Source organism: Giraffa tippelskirchi, chromosome 6, assembly GCF_054371585.1.
Source record: "Giraffa tippelskirchi isolate mGirTip1 chromosome 6, T2T-mGirTip1v1.2.pri, whole genome shotgun sequence".
Taxonomy (NCBI): Eukaryota; Metazoa; Chordata; class Mammalia; order Artiodactyla; family Giraffidae; genus Giraffa; species Giraffa tippelskirchi.
Genome location: NC_137280.1, coordinates 122777006 through 122799680, shown reverse-complemented (window position 1 = coordinate 122799680; position 22675 = coordinate 122777006). Strand labels below are relative to the sequence as shown.

General features: G+C 39.9%; 1 protein-coding gene and 1 non-coding gene across 2 annotated transcripts; both read left to right on the top strand.

Annotated features, from left to right (window-relative positions):
• Nucleotides 1-63: 63 nt before the first annotated feature.
• Nucleotides 64-22605, top strand: CDC23 (cell division cycle 23). Its single transcript, XM_081500771.1, has 16 exons — nt 64-235; nt 321-393; nt 2161-2298; nt 3669-3711; nt 4173-4278; nt 4373-4505; nt 6299-6476; nt 6560-6657; nt 6798-6879; nt 17628-17781; nt 18036-18155; nt 18749-18824; nt 19428-19489; nt 21178-21256; nt 21334-21453; nt 21655-22605. The coding sequence occupies exons 1-16, from the start codon at nt 75-77 to the stop codon at nt 21823-21825; spliced, it is 1794 nt and encodes a 597-aa protein (XP_081356897.1). The 5' UTR covers nt 64-74; the 3' UTR covers nt 21826-22605.
• LOC145511854 (small nucleolar RNA ACA64) lies at nt 2572-2698 on the top strand. Its single transcript, XR_014058226.1, has one exon. It is a non-coding gene; the product is annotated as a small nucleolar RNA ACA64 (small nucleolar RNA).
• Nucleotides 22606-22675: the final 70 nt, after the last annotated feature.

The window sequence follows — 22675 nt, the reverse complement described above, 5'->3', positions numbered from 1 at the left end:
AGACAGACTTTTTTGGTGTAGAGAGTCAGGCAGTATTTTCGCTGATGATTGGTTGGGGTGGCCGAGACAGGAAAATGGCTGCGAGCTCCTCTATAGTCTCGGTGGCCGCGACGGCTTCCTCGGTGCCGGTCCTGCCATCCAGCTGCGATTTCTCAAATTTGCGGGAAATTAAAAAGCAGCTGCTACTTATCGCGGGCCTCACCCGGGAGCGGGGCCTCCTGCACAGTAGCAAGTGGTAAGATGTCGGGGTCCGAGGGGACTATGGTTGTGTCCTTGGCCTTGGGGGGCTTGGGCTGATTCAGTTTGTGTGGCTGTTCCAGGTCTGCGGAGTTGGCCTTCTCCCTCCCGGCATTGCCTCTGTCTGAGCTGCAGCCGCCGCCGCCTATTACAGAGGTAACGACGTATTCACAGCGAGTGCTCCCCAGCATCAGAAGAGATACTGAGTGCCCTGTCACCAGAGGGGAGCACGCTGTTTAGCAGGGATGTTTGTAGAGGGAGTTCAAGCCATTCACAGAGATGGATATTTTAAACAATTTTATCTGTATGTTTTTGGTAAGCTTGGAAAGACTTGGTGCTCCAACTTGAGCTTTTGGAGGCATTAGTAAATAATGCTTGCTTAAGATTTCATCCTTTTAGGTTTTACAGCTCAACCTTGACAGTATTCATAACGAGGAGAAGCATCAAAAGTTTTTGCAACAGTGCGAAACCGATTTTGGATCCAGACGGTTCTGGATTCAAATCTCAGCCATACTAGTGACTTTTGACAGTTTACTTAGTTAACCTCCCAAGCCACAGTTTCCTCATCAGTGAAATGCAGATAATAGTATTTACTTTATGGGGATATTGAAAAAGTTAAATGAGATATGAATACATTTTGTGTATGATATATAGTACATATGTTTACATAGTCTGTGTAGCCTGAAAGGTTTTTGTCAGAATCCATTTTGTTTTTCTTGATTCCACTCCTCCTCCAACCACACGCACACACACACACACACACACACCCACCCACTTAAAAACAGTAAATATTCATTAATCCAAAAGATTCAATGCATGACATATATACACTACCATGTGCTACCATGTGTAAAATATATAGCTAACAGGAAGATGCTGTATAACACAGGGAGCTCCACTCAGTACTCTGTGATAAATAGAGGGATGGAATGGGAGGATGGGAAGGAGACTCAGAGGGAGGGGATATATGTATACTTATGGCTGATTCAGTGATGTTGTACAACAGAAACTAATACAAAATTGTAAAGCAATTATATTCCAGTAAAAAAACAGAAACAAAAACAAAAAATGTATAATGCAAGTGAGAGAGGTGGAAGAAGAAATAAGCAAATGATAAGTATATGTGAAGAGGGCCACCAGAATCCTAAGCTTGAATAGCCACATTTAGGACATGTTCATCCATTGAAGAAAACATGAATATAATTTTGGTTCCAGTTTTTTGCTGGCAATATTTGGGCAGGAAGGATGAAGAGAAGGAAATAAAGTTTTAATCAACTTATCCCTAGAATTTGAGGGAATTGTACGTTTTTACCTCAAGCATGTATCATTTAATTTTTTTACATAGAGAATATAGCTGTGTTTTTTGCTTTTACGGTACTAATATGTCAAAACTTGAAGAACAAAAAATACAATTAATTCCACAATATATTGCATTTATGTGGACATTTCAAAGTCTGGAGAAGGAAAGGAATGTCAGATATTAATACTAGACATTTTTTATGACTTTTTTACTTTTTCCTCGTATCATATGTATAGTATTGGCTCCATTTTACAGATGAAGAAGTGAATACTCAGAGAAGCTAAGTAAGTTCCCTACTAACATCTTGAATTCAGGAGGTCAAGGAGTCAGAATTTAAATCTAGGTGCCTAACACTAAAGCATATGTTACTTCCCACTACATTTGTAGAAACAATACAAATTTCTGAGTGCTGGTTTAGTTTTTTAAAGTTTTTTCCCCAACTTTTTATTTTGAAAGAATGTACTGTTACCTTACTTCATAAACTAATAAATAAGTATTGGGTTTTGGGGAGGAGGAAAATAATTATTGTTTCTTACATCTTGAATTTAATAAATATGCTTCTTGGATTTGAACTTTTGTTATCCTGTTCTTAATCACCAACATAAGCTTGTCTCTTTTTTTAGGAAGATGCCCAGGATATGGATGCTTACACCCTGGCCAAGGCCTACTTTGATGTTAAAGAGTATGATCGGGCAGCACATTTCCTGCATGGCTGCAATAGCAAGAAAGCCTATTTTCTGTACATGTATTCTAGATATCTGGTGAGGGTCGTTTTAAGATGTCATTCTGTTATCAGCGAAGCATCCATGTTTAGAATCCCAATAGAAAAAATTTAATCTTGAATAGTTTAGCAATAGCCTACTTGGTAAATATACTTTATAAATACTTAATAATAATAAAGAAGACATCATAAGAAAAGTAAAAAGAATAATGGTATGAAAGAAAATATAAAAATATTGACAATATTCATTATTGATAAAGGCAAGGGGCAGTAGAACATCTGTTTCAGGAGTAAAAGTTTATATAATTTTGGCATTGGTTGAAAATCACCTGTGGTTTTGGTTGTGGCTATGGGTGAAATTTACTGCCCAGGGCCACTGGGGGCCTCAGCTCACCACCCACTCCTCTGTATGGGGAGGTGAAACCCAGACCCTAACGTGTGGACTGCTGCTCTGGGCATGTGTGCATGCTGTGTGCTCAGACGCTGTCATGTCTGACTCTTTGCGACCCCATGAACTGCAGCCTGCTAGGCTTCTCTGTCCATGGGATTGCCCAGGCAAGAATACTGCAGTGGGTTGCCATTTCCTCCTCCAGGGGATCTTCCCGACCATGGGATTGAACTCATGTCTCCTGCTGCTCTGGGCAGATTATGTCAGTTTGAAATACTATGCCCAAATAATTCTTGAAGAAACTTCACTTGTCTAATAGAAATACTTCAGTATGTGTACAGGGATATATGTACAGAGCTGTTCATTGAAGTATTTTTAGTAGTAGGCAAAAAAAAATTAAGAACCTAAATAACCATTAGTCAAGAAATTCATTGTTAATTTTTGCCTGAAGTTTTCTTTATTATAATGTTGCAAAATGATGATATTCTACTCCAGGACTCGCTTGAGAAGTAAATTCTACTCTAAGCAAGACTCTGAGATTTTCCTGGTGGTCCAGTGGCTAAGACTTGTTCCCAATGCAGGGGGCCTGGTCAAGGAACTAGATCCCTCATGCTACAACTAAGGGTTTGCGTGCTGCAGCTAAAATTCCACATGCCGAAGCTAAAAAAAGATCCTGCATGCTGCAACTAAGACCTGCTATAGCCAAATAAATAAATACTTATTTTTTTTTTAAAGAGCATATTTTTCCCTTCACTTATTTATGTATTTATCTAGTGTCAGTATGGACTCAAGGATACCTATTTTTTTTAACTGTTTATAATTCATTATTGTACTTTATCGTTTTGGTACTCAAATTATTCCAGATTTGGCCAGTGGGAGCTCCTAAATAGTTGTTTAAAATTAGTGACCAATAGTAGATTTCATTTTGGACTTGGACCCTTTAGGTCAATTCAGGCTGCTAGTTGTAGAACAGGTTTCAGAATAAACTGAAAAAAGACCTACTTACTGATTTTCTCTTACAGTCTGGAGAAAAGAAGAAGGATGATGAAACAGTTGATAGCCTAGGTATGAATTTCTTTCTCTTACCTTTTGGACTAAAGCAGAAGTTGGAAACTCTAATTCCTGTAGGAGCTGGGCAGGTAATATAAATGTGGGAAGTGGACTGAGGAGAAGTCTACAAGCTGGAGAGCACAACTGACTGGTTGTGACCCAGCTGCCTCTACCTTGTTCCCTGCAACCTGAACCTGGAAATTTAGATTTTTAGTTGAGGCTTCTGATATTTAAATATTGATAATTAACTCAAAATTTTAAAAACCTGTGTGGACCTAACAATATGACTGCAGACCAATTATCAGTTGCAGTTTCTGTAATAAAGTAAATGGACTGTGTAAGATGTCATTGGCCATTGGTGAATGTTGGCTGGAAGTTCCAGTTGTAACTTTGGTTGACGCCAAAGGGAGTATCTGAGTCTGTGAAATGAAAAGCAGCAGTCTACCCTTAGGTCAGAAACTCTGTTTCTTTCCTAGGCCCTCTGGAGAAAGGTCAAGTGAAAAATGAGGCTCTTAGAGAATTGAGAGTGGAGCTCAGCAAAAAACACCAGGCTCGGGAACTTGATGGCTTTGGCCTTTATCTGTAAGTGTTACAGTAATTTGGAACTTCTGAGAGATATTCTTCTGAGTACCAGGGAGACGTTATTAACTTCTGTGATTGTTCCCTTCTTTTCTAGGTATGGCGTGGTGCTGCGAAAGCTGGATTTAGTGAAAGAGGCCATTGATGTGTTTGTGGAGGCTACTCATGTTTTGCCTTTGCATTGGGGAGCCTGGCTAGAACTCTGTAACTTGATTACCGACAAAGAGATGGTAAATTTGAGATGAGCTATATGAAAAAATCTTTTGCTTTAAGTCTTATGTAATTCTTTAATAATCGGGTAGGGGGAGAAAAGTTTTGCTAAACCTTTCATTATAGCTACCTCTTTGCTCCCTCTCCTATGGTCTCTTTCACTGTTGGGATTTAGGTCTTTATTTGAAAGACTAATGTCTAGCTCTTGTTTGGTTGATGCTGTTGGATTTGCATCTAGTTGTGTTAGACTATCTTTTCATATTCATGCTTTCAGATTCAAGTTTTACTGTAACTTGTTTTATAGACTAAATGCTTTTATAGTTTCCTAATTCCAAAGATGCTATAGGAATGATTTCTCTTAAATCAAGAATTGTATTAAAAACATGTGTAATGTCTCTTCTGAACTGTCATAGGACTCTGTTAAGATTTAGAAACTTGTTAATTAATGAAATAATGTATATGAAATTTCTTTCTAAACTGCAGTTGTTTTATTAGTCATTGTTAGAGAACAATGTCTACAGAGTTGTCTACAGAGTTGTCTACAGAGTTTATTTTGCTGTTCTTCAGTAGTTAATAGAAGCAACAACATACTTATTTTTCTTAACTCTAAGGGACCAAGGGCTGGTTGATTTCCCTCAATAATGACACATTCTACTAAATTTGAGTCTGAAATCTTAATCTTGGTTTACTTCTATTCACTTATCTCTACCTACCTACCAGACTTTCATTGAAAGTTTGTTTAGCTCTGAACTTAAAATATGTAAAACCACATTTCTCATCTTGCCTCCTCAGTTCTCTTTCTTCCTCTCAACCTGACGGACTCTCAATTATATCACTGCTTCTCATAATGTACTCAGTCTTGATGCCTCAGAGTCATATTTTGTCTCTTCCCTTTTTCTCATCTCCCTTTATCTAGTCAGTCACCAGACATTGCCATGGTTTCCTTCTTGTCTGCATCTCTTCCTCATGGTTCCCTTTGCCATCTTGGTTATCATCTCAAATCTAGATTACTTAAAAGTAATAAATACTTTCTAGCTTTCCTATTTTTGTACTTCCATTTCCAAGCTATCCTACATACTGTTTCCAAACTTATTCTTAAAGCACTCATGTCATCATGTCATTCTCTTAACAAAAATTGCAGTGTTTTCACATTGCATCCCATTTCCGGTTGTAGCATAGCACCCACTCTTAGTTCAGTCTTTTTTTTTTCTACCGCTTCCCAACACATAGCCTCCCCTCAAACTGAACTAGTTGCCTCATCTTGTCTATCTACACTCATGACTTTTTCCTCTGTTGTTACCCTTACCTAGAATGTTGTCCTTTTTCTCTTCCTCTCCCCTTTTTTATTCAGTTTCTACTCATCCTCCAAGGCTCACCTCAAATCCTGTCTTTTTGAAGCTAGACCATTCTTCCCTATTCCTCCTATTATGTTTATGAGTCCTATTCACTTAATTGAACAGCATCTCAGGTGGTGCTAGTGGTAAGGAACCTGCCTATCAATGCAGGAGACATAAGAGATGCGGGTTTGATCCCTGGGTTGGGAAGATCCCCTGGAGGAGGAAATGGCAACCCACTCCAGTTTTCTTGCCTGGAGAATCCCATGGACAGAGGAGCCTGGTGGGCTGCAAACCATAGGGTTGCAGACTTCAACTTGACTGAGGCGACTGAATACACACACACACCTGTTCATTATTAGGCGCTCTATTAAAATTTTGTTGATAAATTCTTTTAGAAAATAAAGATAGTTCCTTGATGTTCATTCGGAAGAGAGGTCAAAGTATATTAAGTATGTCCCTCTCTCTCCTGCTGCCAGCTGAAGTTCCTGTCTTTGCCAGACACCTGGATGAAAGAGTTTTTTCTGGCCCATATATACACAGAGTTGCAGTTGATAGAGGAGGCCCTGCAAAAATATCAGAATCTCATTGATGTGGGCTTCTCTAAGAGCTCATATATTGTTTCCCAAATTGCAGTTGCCTATCACAATATCAGAGGTGAGTGAATAAGGATAACGAAGTACCATCAAATCCTGAAGGCAGCACTGTATTGTTTTCTGAACTCTGTCTTATTTCTGCAGATATTGACAAAGCCCTCTCTATTTTTAATGAGCTAAGGAAACAAGACCCTTACAGGATTGAAAATATGGACACATTCTCCAACCTTCTTTATGTCAGGGTGAGCTGCTTCCTTTGCTTGGATTTGATTAAGCTCTTTTGTGCTTTGATCTCCTGGGTTGGAATGTCACCTCATAGCATTAGATACAAGAAAAATAAGGGTTCCTTTTTCATGCTTAGATCATCTTTCTTTTCTTTCAGAGCATGAAATCTGAGTTGAGTTATCTGGCTCACAACCTCTGTGAGATTGATAAATATCGTGTAGAAACATGCTGTGTAATTGGTAAGAGTCACTATTTTTTTTCTTTCAAGATTTATCTTTATTGTAAGTAATCCAAATAACAACAATATAAAAGTGTCAAAAAAAAGGATGGGGGGAGTTCTCTGGCAGTGCTGTAATTAGGACTCTGAGATTCCACTGCAGGGGGCATGGATTCAACCCTGGTCAAAGAATTGGGATCCTGCCAAAAATAGAAGTGTCAAAGGTAATAAAATTATATACAGTAGAATGTGAAGGATCACTGTAATCCTACTCACAAGATTGTTTGGTGAATACAACTCTAGAATATTTTTCTGTGTAAATACTAGAAATGATATATGTGTAGGTATGGTTATTTACCAAAATTGTGTCATTATATACACTGCTTTGTAATGTCCTTTTTTTTAACCTAAAATATATATTTTTCCATCTTTTCATGCTATTACATCTAGAGTTGTATTATTTATGATGGCTGTGTAGTATTTTATTATATAGATGTGCAATTTTTAAAATTTAATTATTTTCTATTGTATAAGTTGTGGCTAGTGTTTCACTTCAAGAAAGAGATACCAAGGGAATATTTCATGCAAAGATGGGCACAATAAAAGACAGAAACGGTGTGGACCTAACAGAAGCAGAAGATATTAAGAAGAGATACCAAGAATACACAGAAGAATTGTACAAAAAAGATCTTCATGACCCAGATAACCACGATGGTGTGATCACTCATCTAGAGCCACACATCCTGGAATTCGAGATCAAGTGGCCTTACTTGAAGCATCACTATGAATAAAACTAGTGGAGGTGATGGAATTCCAGTTGAGCTATTTCAAATCCTAAAAGATGATGCTGTGAAAGTGCTGTACTCAATATGCCAGCAAATTTGGAAAAGTCAGCAGTGGCCACAGGACTTTAAAAGGTCAATTTTCATTCCAGTCCCAAAGAAATGCAGTGCCAGAGTATGTTCAAACTACGACACAGTTGCACTCATCTCACATGCTAGCAAAGGAATGCTCAAAATTCTCCAAGCAAAGCTTCAGCAGTATGTGAACCAAGAACTTCCAGATGTTCAAGCTGGATTTAGAAAAGGCAGAGGAACTAGAGATCAAATGGCTAACGTCTGTTGGATCATAGAAAAAGCAAGGGAATTCCAGAAAAGCATCTACTTCTGCTTTATTACTATGCCAGAGCCTTTCACTGTGTGGATCACAACAAGCTGGAAAATTCTTCAAGAGATGGGAATACCAGACCACCTTAACTGCCTCCTGAGAAATCTGTATGCAGGTCAAGAAGCAACAGTTAGAATCAGACATGGAACGACAGACTGGTTCCAAATTGGGAAAGGAGTACATCAAGGCTGTATATTGTCACCCTGCTTATTCAACTTTTATGGAGGGTACATCATGTGAAATGCCGGGCTGGATGAAGCACAAGCTGGAATCAGATTGCTGGAAAAAAACATCAATAACCTCAGATATGCAGATGACACCACCCTTAGGGCAGAAAGCAAAGAGGAACTAAAGAGCCTTTTGATGAAAGTGAAAGAAGAGAGTGAAAAAGCTGGCTTAAAACCCAACATTCCGAAAACTAAGATCATGGCATCCCATCTCATCACTTTGTGGCAAATAAATGGGGAAACAATGGAAATAGTGAGAGACATTATTTTCTTGGGCTCCAAAATCACTGCAGATGGTGACTACAGCCATGAAATTAAAAGATGCTTGCTCCTTGGAAGAAAAGCTATGATCAACCCAGACAGCATATTAAAAAGCAGAGACATTACTTTGCTGATAAAGATCTGTCTAGTCAAAGCTATGGTTTTTCCAGTAGTCCTGGTTGGATGTGAGAGTTGGATAATAAAGAAAGTTAAATGCCAAAGAATGGATGCTTTTGAACTGTGGTGTTGGAGAAGACTCTTGAGAATCCCTTGGACTGCAAGCAGATCAAACCAGTCAAGGAAATCAGTCCTGAATATTCGTTGGAAGGACTGATGCTGAAGCTGAAGCTCCAATAAATACTTTGGCCACCTGATGTGAAGAACTGACTCATTGAAAAAGACCCTGATGCTGGGAAAGATTGAAGGCAGGAGGAGAAGGGGATGACAGGATGAGATGGTTGGATGACATCACCGACTAGATGAACCTGAGTTTGAGCAAGCTCCGGGAGTTGGTGATGGACAGGGAAGTCTGGCGTGCTTCTTCAGCGCTCAGCTTTCTTTATGGTCCAGCTCTCACATCCATACATGACTACTGGAAAAACCATAGCTTTGACTAGACAGATCTTTATCAGCAAAGTAATGTCTCTGCTTTTTAATATGCTGTCTGGGTTGATCATAGCTTTTCTTCCAAGGAGCAAAGAGTCAGACACAACTGAGCGATGGAACTGACTGTTAATATATAAAAATTACTTTAGGAAACATCTTTGTATGTGTGCATTTATTTTTGTTTGTTTATGCAACTATTTCTTTTTCAATTTTAATTTTTATTTATTTTTGTTGCACTGGGTCTTTGTTGCTGCTCATGGACTTTCTCTAGTTGTGGCAAGCAGAGGCTACTCTTGTTTGTGGTGCACAGGCTTCTCATTGCGGTGGCTTCTTTTGTGAAACACAGACTCTAGGTGCACAGGCTTTAGTAGTTGTAGCACATGAGTTCAGTAGTTATGGCTCGCCGGCTCCAGAGCACAGGCTCAATAGTTGTGGCACACAGGCTTAGTTGCTCCGCGGCATGTGGGATCTTCCTAGATCAGGGATTGAACCCGTGTCCCCTCCACTGACAGGCAGATTCTTATCCACTGTACTACCATGGAAGTCTTTTATGCAATTCTTTATGTGTAATAAGTTCCTTGCAGTGAAATGCTGGATCAAAAGGGTGTGTATTTTAAACTTACTAATATTACTTAAGTGTTGGTAAGAATTTCCAATTCTATGGAAAAAAAAATGAGATTACTTCTTTTTTCTATACAAGGGTGTCTCAGGCTTGGCTTTGTTGACAGTTTTGGTTTTAATTTCTTTTTTGGGGGGCTGTCCTATACCCTGGGGCTTGCCCAGTGGCTCAGTGGTAAAGAATCCGCCTGCCAGTGCAGGAGCCTTGGGAGATACAGGTTCGTTTCCTGGGTTGGGAAGGTCCCTTGGAGAAAGAAATGGCAACCCACTCCAGAATTCTTGCCAGTATAGTCCCATGGACAGAGGAGCCTGGCAGGTTACAGTCCATGGAGTTGCAAAGAGTCTGACTTGACTAAACGACTGAGCACACACGCATGTCCTGTACACTGCAGGGTGTTAGCAGTATACACAGCTTCTCAATGTCAGTAACCTCCTTCTGCCAGGTGGGACAACCAAAAATGTTTGCAGGTAAAGCCAAATAACCTCTTGGGGTCAGAATCATCCTCCATTGAGAACTGTGGTCCCATGTATTTAGTCACACTAGTGTAGCGTGATAATCAGTTGACACAAATAGATGAATGGCCACTCTTGGATAAAAGTAACCTTGGTTGCTTGTGATTGAAAGCCTAAGTTTCCCGGAGATGAAAGACTTTGTTCCTGGGTGTTTGGTGATATGGTACTGAGAACATATATTTGTACTTTTCTATATTAGGATGTTGGTTAATAAAGTGATAGAATTTCAGTTCAGTCATTCAGTAAGTATTTCCAGACCTTGAAGAAGTTGTAGTCTAGTATGGGAAATAAGCATTAAAAAAAAATGTCCTAGACCTGGATTTGATCCATGGTTTGGGAAGATCCTCTGGAGAAGGGAATGGCAACCCACTCCAGTATTCTTGCCTGGAGAATCCCATGGATAGAGGAGTCTGGTGGGCTACAGTCTGTGGCGTCGCAGAGTTGGACACAACTGAGCAACTAATAATAAAACAACAGTGGAAACATAGGTAAGAGGAACAGATGATCTTTTCAATGTCAGAACATAAAGTCCGTTAAGGTGAGGATGAAATTCCAGTTTATTCAGAAAACATCCTTTCAGCATGTTCTGAATACCAGGTACTGTAATTTGTGTTGCAGTACATACCCCATTACCTACTGAGGAAGATCAGTAAGAAACTGATGATATAGTGGGTTGAGGGTTATGACTGAAGTAAACATAGGATACAAAGAGAGTACATAGGACAGGTAGCTAGCTAATCCAGTCTGATTAGGGAAGGCGTCTTGAGAAGGTGAGATCTGAAGGAATGAGAGTTGACTAAGGGAGAAGATGGATTGACTTGGGAGGGGTATTGCAGTGCAGAGGCACTAAAGTGTGAAACAGGCAGTGATCATGAAGCACTGTGTGGGAGGACGGAATGTACTAAAGGGACCAGATCATGAAGAGCCTTTTATGCTTTGCCAAAAGTTTGGATTTTATTCTTAAGGCAGGAGAAGTATTCTGACGGATTTTAGACCAGACAGTGATAAATTTTTTCAGATTTTCATTTTCAGATGATAACTGGAGACTGTGCTGGGAAGATTAGAAAAAGGGCAAGACTAGATGCAGGAAGACCAGCAAGGAGGCTTTTGCAATAATCCAGTCTAGAGATGATGTGAGCCCAAGCTGAGGTATTGGCAGGAGGAATGAAGAGAGGTGATTAGACTTAGAAGATGTTTAGGAATTAGAATAAATAGAAATTGATGAATGGGTAACCAGATTTACAACAGTGTCCTTTACCTGAAGAAAGGTAATATAGGTAGGGGAGATACTGTTCTATTTTAGCCTACTAACTTAAAACCAGTTACAATCAAAGGAGACATACACATGAAGAGTAATGCTTTAGGAGTTTCTGGATTTTTATTTTATTTATTGTTTGGCCATGCCACACAACTTATGGGATCTTAGTTCCCCTAGCAGGGTTTAAAGCCAGGCCTTTGGCAGTGAGAGCAAGGAGTCCTAACCACTGGACTACCAAGGAATTCCCGTCTGTTTTTGAAAATAATTGTTTGATTGGTAAACTTTTTTTTTTAATTTATTTTTATTTTTGGTAAACTTCTTAATGAACTGTTTTTGTTTTCTCTTCAGTATATCAGTGCATGCGTGCACACTCAGTTCTGTCTGACTCTTTGCAAACCCTTGAACTGTGGCCCACCAGGCTCCTTCATCCATTGTATTCTCTCAGCAAGAATACTGCAGTGGGTTGCCATTTCCTCCTCCAGGGAATCTTCCAGACCCAGGGATCAAACCGGCATCTCCTGCATTGCAGATAGATGCTTTACTGCTGAGCCATCCTGTCCTTTGCCCCCAGTATATCTGTAATGCCTAACAAAGTTCCTAACATATGGTCAATAAATGTTGAATTCAGCCCACCTATTTTAAGAATAAGGAACATTAGATAAGATAAAAAGTATATTTCAGCTTCCATATTATAGCCAATTCAGAGGAAGTGAAAGGAGTAAAAAGGGTGGAGAGAGAAGAAACTTGAGGACCTGAAAGAGAATGAAACAATAGAATGATAAATAGAGTGATGGCAAGAAACCCCTACTTATTTATTTCTTGCCTCTGATTTTATGTCTTGATGTGAGTTGAATGTTTCCTTTTGCATCTTTTCTGGAGTTCTAGTCTCTGACAGGCAGCTTTACACACACACACACACACAAATATATATATTTGTGTGTGTGTGTGTGTATATATATATATATATATATATTTTTTGACTGTGTAGCATGGTTAAGATTTGGACTCTGGAACCAAACTGCCCAAGTTTACTCTTGTTTTTGCTACTCACTAGCTATGTGACAGTGGATTTAAGTTCTCCTCATCCATAAAGAGATTTATCAGTAGAACCTTTTCCTTTGTGTTTAAGGATTCAGTTCAGTTCAGTCGCTCAGTCGGGTCTGACTCTTTGCGACCCCATGAATCGCAGCACACCAGGCCTCCCTGTCCATCACCAACTCCCGGAGTTTACCCAAACCTATGTCCATCGAGTCAGTGATGCCATCCAACCATCTCATCCTCTGTCGTCCCTTCTCCTCCTACCCCCAATCCTTCCCAGCATTAGGGTCTTTTCCAATGAGTCAACTCTTCGCATGAGGTGGCCAAAGGATTGGAGTTTCAGCTTCAACATCAGACCTTCCAATGAGCACCCAGGACTGATCTTTAGAATGGACTGGTTGGATCTCCTTGCAGTCCAAGGGACTCTCAAGAGTCTTCTCCAACACCACAGTTCAAAAGCATCAATTCTTCGGCACTCAGCTTTCTTCACTGTCCAACTCTCACATCCATACATGACTACTGGAAAAACCATAGCCTTGACTAGATGGACCTTTGTTGGCAAAGTACTGTCTCTGCTTTTAAATACGCTATCTAGGTTGGTCATAACCTTCCTTCCAAGGAGTAAGCGTCTTTTAATTTCATGGCTGCAATAACCGTCAGCAGTGATTTTGGAGCCCAAAAAAATAAAGTCTGCCACTGTTTCCACTGTTTCCCCATCTATTTCCCATGAAGTGATGGAACCAGATGCCATGATCTTAGTTTTCTGAACGTTGAGCTTTAAGCCAACTTTTTCACTCTCCTCTTTCACTTTCATCAAGAGGCTCTTTAGTTCTTCTTCACTTTCTGCCATAAGAGTGGTATCATCTGCATATCTGAGGTTATTGATATTTCTCCCGGCAATCTTGATTCCAGCTTGTGTTTCTTCCAGCCCAGCGTTTCTCATGGTGTACTCTGCATATAAGTTAAATAAGCAGGGTGACAATACACAGCCTTGACGTACTCCTTTTCCTATTTGGAACCAGTCTGTTGTTCCATGTAGAGTTCTAACTGTTGCTTCCTGACCAGCATACAGGTTTCTCAAGAGGCAGGTCAGGTGGTCTGGTATTCCCATCTCTTTCAGAATTTTCCACAGTTGATTGTGATCCACACAGTCAAAGGCTTTAGCATAGTCAATAAAGCAGAAATAGATGTTTTTCTGAAGCTCTTGCTTTTTTGATGATGCAGCGGATGTTGGCAATTTGATCTCTGGTTGCTCTGCCTTTTCTAAAACCAGCTTGAACATCTGGAAGTTCACGGTTCACGTATTGCTGAAGCCTGGCTTGGAGAATTTTGAGCATTACTTTACTAGCATGTGAGATGAGTGCAATTGTGCGGTAGTTTGAACATTCTTTGGCATTGCCTTTCTTTGGGATTGGAATGAAAACTGACCTTTTCCAGTCCTGTGGCCACTGCTGAGTTTTCCAGATTTGCTGGCATATCGAGTGCAGCACTTTCACAGCATCATCTTTGAGGATTTGAAATAGCTCAACTGGAATTCCATCACCTCCACTAGCTTTGTTCATAGTGATGCTTTCTAAGGCCCACTTGACTTCACATTCCAGGATGTCTGGCTCTAGGTGAGTGATCACACCATCGTGATTATCTGGGTCATGAAGATCTTTTTTGTACATTTCTTCTGTGTATTCTTGCCACCTCTTCTTAATATTTTCTGCTTCTGTTAGATCCATACCATTTCTGTCCTTTTTGAGCCCATCTTTGCATGAAATGTTCCCTTGGTATCTCTAATTTTCTTGAAGAGATTTCTAGTCTTTCCCATTCTGTTGTTTTCCTTTATTTCTTTGCATTGATCCCTGAGGAAGGCTTTCTTATCTCTCCTTGCTATTCTTTGGAACTCTGCATTCAGATGGGAATATCTTACCTTTTCTCCTTTGCTTTTCGCTTCTCTTCTTTTCCCAGCTATTTGTAAGGCCTCCTCAGACAGCCATTTTGCTTTTTTGCATTTCTTTTCCATGGGGATTTTCTTGATCCCTGTCTCCTGTACAATGTCACAAACCTCTGTCCATAGTTCATCAGGCACTCTGTCTATCAGGTCTAGTCCCTTAAATGTATTTGTCACTTCCACTGTATACTCATAAGGGATTTGATCTAGGTCATACCTGAGTGGTCTAGTAGTTTTCCCTACTTTCTTCAATTTAAGTCTGAATTTGGCATTAAGGAGTTCATGATCTGACCCACAGTCTGCTCCCGGTCTTGTTTTTGCTGACTGTATAGAGGTTCCCCATCTTTGGCTGCAAAGAATATAATCAGTCTGATTTCGGTGTTGACCATCTGCTGATGTCCATGTGTAGAGTCTTCTCTTGTGTTGTTGGAAGAGGGTGTTTGCTATGACCAGTGCGTTCTCTTGGCAAAACTCGATTAGCCTTTGCCCTGCTTCATTCTGTACTCCAAGGCCAAATTTGCCTGTTACATCAATTTTAAGAATTAACTAAATTAATACATACAAAGCAGTTATAACAATGTTAAGTTGCCCAGCACATTGTAATTATACAATACATTGTAGCTGTTCCAACTGGTCAGAAAAGCTGAGCTTTTCTGAGCTGTGCTTAATCTTAATCTTTGCACAGAACTTGTCTATTCTGACTTACTTTTGTCATCCCGACTCCTTTAGTAGCTAAAGCTTATACTCCTGCTACCACTGCTTCACTTCTATTCTATTACAGAATCTGCTTAAAGTTTGGTTATTTTTCTGTATCTGGGTCTGAGTCAGTGGCAGAAGCAAAGGTATCTTTGTATACATAAAGACTTCCCATCTTTTTTCCCAGGCGAATATCAACTTGAATGATCTTATGTGATACAGACAGTTGTTATAAATGATTTCTCCTGAATCAAACTGACAGCTGAATCTAGACAAATTTTTTTAAAAAAGACAAACACATACACAGAAATAGTATTACTTGTTTTTTACCAGAGTGGAATCATAAAATTTCTCGCAATTTGCTTTTTTCCATTTGACAGTTTATCATGATCTCTGTAAGTTAGTATATGTATGTATCTAAATCCATCCTTTTATTTAGTTTATGTACATACAGTTTTTACATAAAGGAGGTGTTTTTTTTCCCCCCCTCACTGCACCCTTCATCCTTTAAAATACTTGTGTTAGCATGTTCCGGTACGACATGAAAAATATACATACACATATATGTGGGGTTTGGGCTTCCCTGGTGGCTCAGTGGTAAAGAATCCACCCGCCAGTGCTGGAGAGGCAGGTTCAATCTCTGTGTGAGGAAGATCCCCTGGAGAAGGAAACGACAGTCTACTCCAGTATTCTTGCCTGGGAAGTCCCATGGATAGGGGAGCTTGGCGGGCTACAGTCCATGGGGTCATAAAAGAGTCGAACACAACTTAGTGACTAAACAACAACAATGCAGGGTTTAATGGGCTGTTTGCTTACAAAAACAGGATTATATTGTACCCATTTCTCTGCATTTTACTTTTCTCTTTCAACAATATCTCGTGAAAAATCATTCAGAAATCTTGGTATATCTCTAATTTTTTCTTCTTTTTAAAATAATTGCGGTATAGTTGATTTACAATATTATATTGGTTTCAGGTATACAACATAGCGATTCTGTATCTTCTGTACAGATGATCATATAATTTTTATTTTTCATTTTGTTAATGTGGTATATATCACATTGATTAATTTGTAGGTATTGAACCATCCATGCATCCCTGGGATGAATCCCACTTGATCATGATGTATGATCCTTTTAATGTATTATTGAATTCATTTTGCAAATACTTTGAGGACTTTTTCATCTATGATCATTAGTGATATTGGCCTGTAATTTTCTTTTTTTTTTTGAGATATCTTTGTTTGGTTTTGGTATCAAGGTGATGCTGGCTTTGTGGAATGAGTTTGGAAATGTTCCTTCCTCTGTAATTTTTAGGAATAATTTGAAAAAAATAATTGTTAGCTCTTTTCTAAATGTTTGATAAAATTCATCTGTGAAGCCATCTGGTCCCAGACTTTTGTTTGTTGGGAGTTTTTTTTATTACTGATTCAGTCTTATTACTGGTAATTGGTCTATTTCTATTTTCTATTCCTGTTTTAATTTTTGGAGATTATATATTTCTAGGAATATGTCCATTTCTTCTAGGTTGTCCATTTTATTGGTATATATTAACGATAGCTTTATTGAGGGATGATTTGTATACCATAAAATTTACCCGCTTTAAGTTTACAGTTCATTGAGTTTTTGCTAACTTATGCAGTTGTGTAACCATGATCATAGTCCAGTTTAGAAAATTCTATCATACCCCAAAATTCCCTTGAGTCTATTTGCAGTCTGTTCTACTCCTATCCCCAGCAGATCTGCCCTCTGAGTGTGCAGTTTTGTCTTTTCTAGAAATTTTAAATGGAATCTTGGAATATTTAGTCTTATTATGTGGCTTTTTTCACAGAGCTGTTTTTTGAGGTTTGTCTATGTTGTAGCATATGTCAGTAGTTCTTTTCTTTTTACAGCTGAGAAGTATTTCATTGTCTGGATATATACCACATTTCATTTATGCAAGTCAGTTGAGGCAAGTCAGATGGCCTTTATTCCCTTTCTTCAAATAAATTTTTTAATAGAATCCTAAAATCTTTCATATACTCTTTAAGACCAGTGATGATAGAACTTCCTTGATTCTTGTGGAAGAGAGGAGTTCAGAGTTGTACATTTTTAACCTTTCAGGTACTTCCTTAGGAACCTAGGAAGATCGTTGGAAAACTACCATTCTGAAGCATACTCTAGGAATATCTTACCCTATATTAAGAAAATATATGTATAAATGCTAATATCCAGAGGAAATAAGGTGAAGAAAACCTTTGTGGTGTTAGGAAACACTTTTTTTTAAAAAAATCAGAGTGTGTGATAGATCAAATATATTTTCCAAGGAAATGATGATATTGCCAATACAATTTGGCTTTTCTGCAAGGACTTTGGGGGAATGAGTTCATGCCTACCCTGTGGAATTCTGCCTATTTTAGTGACTTATTTTAATCTTTCTAGTTGTTCACGTATTTTTTTTTCCTATCAGGCAATTATTATAGTTTGCGTTCTCAACATGAGAAAGCAGCCTTGTATTTCCAGAGAGCTTTGAAATTGAATCCTCGGTATCTTGGGGCCTGGACGCTGATGGGACATGAGTACATGGAAATGAAGAATACGTCTGCTGCTATTCAGGCTTATAGGTGAGGTCTTGGTTGGAGGGTGAGGTGGAGCAGATTGTTGTGATTTTAGGAACCTCTGGGAAGATCACCTGGAGAAGGGAATGGCTTCCCACTCTAGTATTCTTGCCCATGGATAGAGGAGCCTGACAGGTTACAGTCCATGGGGTCCAAAGAGAGTCGGACACAGCTGAGCAACTAATACTTTGACTTTATTGAATCTGCAAGTCGCTAACTTTGATTCTGCCTTCTTACCAGTTTTCTCTTTCATTTCTTAGGCATGCTATTGAGGTCAATAAGCGGGACTACAGAGCCTGGTATGGCCTTGGGCAGACCTATGAAATCCTTAAGATGCCATTTTATTGCCTTTATTATTATAGACGGGCCCACCAGCTTCGGTAAGTCTGACCACCACCTGATGATATGTTTGTTGTGGGAAGGCTGACACTTTTCTTTCTCTTTGGATAGCTACTGAAGAATCACAGTGAATGGTTTTGACTTTTGGAGACCTAAGTTTAAACGTGCCATATGTTGTTTGGTCATTTTTATGTAGTGTATTCTACTATGTTAATAGTATAACTGTGGGGACTTCCCTGGTGGTCTGGTGGTCAAGAATCCGCCTTGTAATGCAGGGGACGTGGGTTTGATCTGTGGTTGGAGAACTAGAATCCCACATGCTGTGGAGCAACTAAGCCCAAGCACCACAACTATTGAGCCTGTGCATCACAACTAGAGTCCCTGCACTGCCATGAGAGATCCTGCATGATGCAACAAAGAACCCCCATTCCGCAACTAAGACGCAAGGCAGCCAAATTAATTAATTAATTAATTTAAAGAGTAGTATAATTGTGAACATATTATAATTATACGAAGTATTGGATTAAAGCCCATTCCTTTCATGGATTTGAAACAGTTGTGGTGGTTCCTCAAGGGAGGACTTCAGTTATCTTTTAAGTCTTTGCTCAGGTTTCCTATTTCTCGTTCCTCACAGGCCCAATGATTCTCGTATGCTGGTTGCTTTAGGAGAATGTTATGAGAAACTTAATCAACTAGTGGAAGCCAAAAAGGTACCTGAAATTGGGTTCTGGAGAATTTATGTGGAAACCTAATGTTTGGATAAGGGATCGAGCTATTGGTGCTTAATTTTCCTTCATTTGTATCTTGTCTACATAGGGAAGTCTGAATATTTATAGGCTCATAGTGTGTATAACAGAGAAGGCAATGGCACCCCACTCCAGTACTCTTGCCTGGAAAATCCCATGGACAGAGGAGCCTGGTAGGCTGCAGTCCATGGGGTTGCTAAGAGTCGGACACGACTGAGCGACTTCACTTTCACTTTTCCCTTTCATGCACTGGAGAAGGAAATGGCAACCCACTCCAGTATTCTTGCCTAGAGAATCCCAGGGACGGTGGAGCCTGGTGGGCTGCCGTCTATGGGGTCGCACAGAGTCGGACACAACTGAAGCGACTTAGCAGTAGCAGTGTGTATAAAGCAAAGTAGGGCTGACATAGTTAGTGGGAATCTTAGTATGTAGCCTGGACCTCAGAGCTAGTAAAAATGCTTTGTATTCTCTAAGTCTGAACCTCTGGGAGGATTGCAGGACCTGAGTGAGTCATGGCACATGGTGCAATGGTTGAAGTGACTCGTTTATTTCTTTCTTTATTGACAGTGCTATTGGAGAGCTTATGCTGTGGGAGATGTGGAAAAGATGGCTCTGGTGAAACTGGCAAAGTGAGTGAAAGAGTGAAATGTTAGTTATATTTCTGTTGACTTCTCTGGTAGGTGGAACCTGCATGTTCTAGAGGTTCTTATCTATCATCTACATGAATGAGGGGATGTTCAGTTCAGTCGCTCAGTCATGTCCAAATCTTTGTGACCCCATGGACTGCAGCACACCAGGCCTCCCTATCCATCACCAACTCCCGGAGTTTACTCAAACTCATGTCCATCGAGTTGGTGATACCATCCAACCATCTCATCCTCTGTTGTCCTCTTCTCCTCCCACCTTTAATCTTTCCCAGCATCAGAGTCTTTTCAAATGTGTCAGTTCTTTGCATCAGGTGGCCAAAGTATTGGAGTTTCAGCGTCAACATCAGTTCTTCCAGTGGGTATTCAGGACTGATTTCCTGTAGAATTGACTGGTTGGATCTCCTTGGTGTCCAAGGGACTCTCTCAAGAGTCTTCTCCAACACCACAGTTCAAAAGCATCAATTCTTTGGCGCTCAGCTTTCTTTATGGTCCAGCTCTCACATCCATACATGACTACTGGGAAAACCATAGCTCTGACTAGACGGACCTTTGTTGGCAAAGTAATGTCTTGCTTTTTAATATGCTGTCTAGGTTGGTCATAACTTTTCTTCTAAGGAGCAAGCGTCTTTTAATTTCATGACTGCAGTCACCATCTGCAGTGATTTTGGAGCCCCCCAAAATAAAGTCTGCCACTGTTTCCACTGTTTCCCCATCTATTTGCCATGAAGTGATGGGACCAGATGCCATGATCTTAGTTTTCTGAATGTTGAGTTTTAAGCCAAACTCAGGGATGTAGTACAGTGTATGATTACTGATCTGGAAACAGCCATCTTGACTCAAGAGAATGCTAGTACTTTTTGAAGGGGAATAGTTTTCCCATTTGGAAAATTCAAGAACTAATTGAAAGAAATGGAAATTTTATGTGAGAGCGGTCTAGAGAAACTAATTTAGGTATTAGTCTCCTCCTAAGCCCCAGGAAAATACAGAATAACTCAGAAATGATAGGGAAAGAGGTTCTTAAATGCAATTTCATTCCTACCAGTTATTTTCTGGATTCTTACAAAAAATCCGAATTATTTGGTATTTTTTTTGACCTTACTCAGGGTATTACCAGGCAATTTTTGCAATGGTATGTTATCCAGCTTAAGTATTTACTAACTTTCCATCTATCACCAGAAGCAGAATAATGATTTGAAGCTTTGATGAAGTAACCATCACTTCTGGGCACTAATATTATTCTGGGTCCCACTGTGTCATTTATGTCAAAATTTGTACTTGTCTGTATATTGTCAGTTTTTGATGTTACTTGTGTGCTTTTATGGAGAAGGCAATGGCACCCCCACTCCAGTACTCTTGCCTGGAAAATCCATGGATGGAGGAGCCTGGTGGTCTGCAGTCCATGGGGTCGCTAAGAGTCGGACACGACTGAGCGACTTCACTTTCACTTTTCCCTTTCATGCACTGGAGAAGGAGATGGCAACCCACTCCAGTATTCTTGCCTGGAGAATCCCAGGGACGGCAGAGCCTGGTGGGTTGCTGTCTGTGGGGTCGCACAGAGTCGGACACAACTGAAGCGACTTAGCAGCAGCAGCAGCAGTGTGCTTTTACTTTTTTTATCGCTAGCTTGCTTTGTAATATGATTTGTACCTAAAGACCAATTTCTTTTGTAGGCTTCATGAACAGTTGACCGAGTCAGAACAGGCAGCCCAGTGTTACATCAAGTATATCCAAGATATCTATTCATGTGGGGTATGTGTCATTAGCATGAGAATTGGATTGCTAATCTTATTCTTATCACCTCAGTCATTCCTGCTTTCCTTATCTAGGAAATAGTGGAACACTTGGAGGAGAGCACTGCTTTCCGCTATCTGGCCCAGTACTATTTTAAGTGCAAGCTGTGGGATGAAGCTTCAGCTTGTGCTCAGAAGTGTTGTGCATTCAATGATGTAAGTATCAGTACTTTAGTGAAAGACTTGGATTTTAAGTTTGACGACATGACTTTACTGTGATCTGGGGGTGGAACGTGGTTAAAAGGGTGAGTGGAGAGGCTACCTTGTTCTGAGGAACTTTATAAGTCAGTATTTTAGAACCTGTTTTTGAGAATAACTTTGGATATATTTTGATACATTTGCTTGACCTTGTTTCAGACCCGGGAAGAAGGTAAGGCCTTGCTCAGGCAAATCCTACAGCTTCGGAACCAAGGCGAGACTCCCTCCACTGAGATACCTGCTCCCTTTTTCCTCCCTGCTTCACTGTCTGCTAACAACACTCCCACACGCAGAGTTTCTCCACTCAACCTGTCTTCAGTCACGCCATAGTTGGCTCCTTTCAAACCAGAACATTTCCAGACCCATATTAAGCCTTATCTCCATGTAAAGAATAGCCACGTCTCCTTTTCCAAGGACCTTATTTCTTTTTGTTTGTACAACTCCTTAGGGACAGTTTATAGAATCACCTTCAGAGTAGACTGACAGAAGAATCTTGGCAGGAACAGATACTGTCTTTTGCCAGTTTGAAGCACTTCTATCTCCCTTCTGTTCAGAGTGGCTACAGATCTTGGCCTTTTTCCCAGGTCTTTTGGCACCCCCACAAAACATCCCTTTAACAGCACTTTAGCACAGGCAAATCTACAGGAACAAAGTTTAAATGCTGCTGGGAGTGGGAGATTTCTTCAGAAAGGCAAGGAAGAAAGCCTGCCACTTTACCCTCTGCTGACAATAGGGCACTGGATACCCTAGGAAGGTCAGGGCACTGGATAGACATGACTCATCATTCTTTGATGTGCTGAGCATGACTACATGGAGTCAAGTTGTACTTTTGTTCTCACTAGGAAGACATTCTTCCAAAACATGATTTTGGGGTGTCTCCTAGAAACTCTCAAATGGGAAGTAACAAGTCGAGTTGAACAAAGGGGCAAAAGGACTCACGGAGTGTGGAACTGATGGCCCCTACTAAGGGGAAAAGATGTCTAGAGTTAGCTATACCCCTACTAAAGCAGAGCAAGGAGACAGGATTACAGAGTTTCACAGATAATCTGGGTGTGATAACTTTTCTGACTATACAGATAAGAATAAACTAAGTCGGTCTGTTTTAATAAATATTTTTGACATAATTTTTGTGTCTCTTCCCCCCACCCCATCTCCAGCAGAATGATTTTTTGTAACCTTT

What these genes read in the sequence shown, in the direction of transcription:
- CDC23 (XM_081500771.1), top strand. Translation starts at nt 75, where the DNA reads ATGGCTGCGAGCTCCTCTATAGTCTCGGTGGCCGCGACGGCTTCCTCG. An exon ending in GCTGCTATTCAGGCTTATAG is followed by an intron (nt 17,782 to 18,035) that starts GTGAGGTCTTGG and finishes TTCATTTCTTAG; the next exon opens with GCATGCTATTGAGGTCAATA. An exon ending in AAGATATCTATTCATGTGGG is followed by an intron (nt 21,257 to 21,333) that starts GTATGTGTCATT and finishes TTCCTTATCTAG; the next exon opens with GAAATAGTGGAACACTTGGA.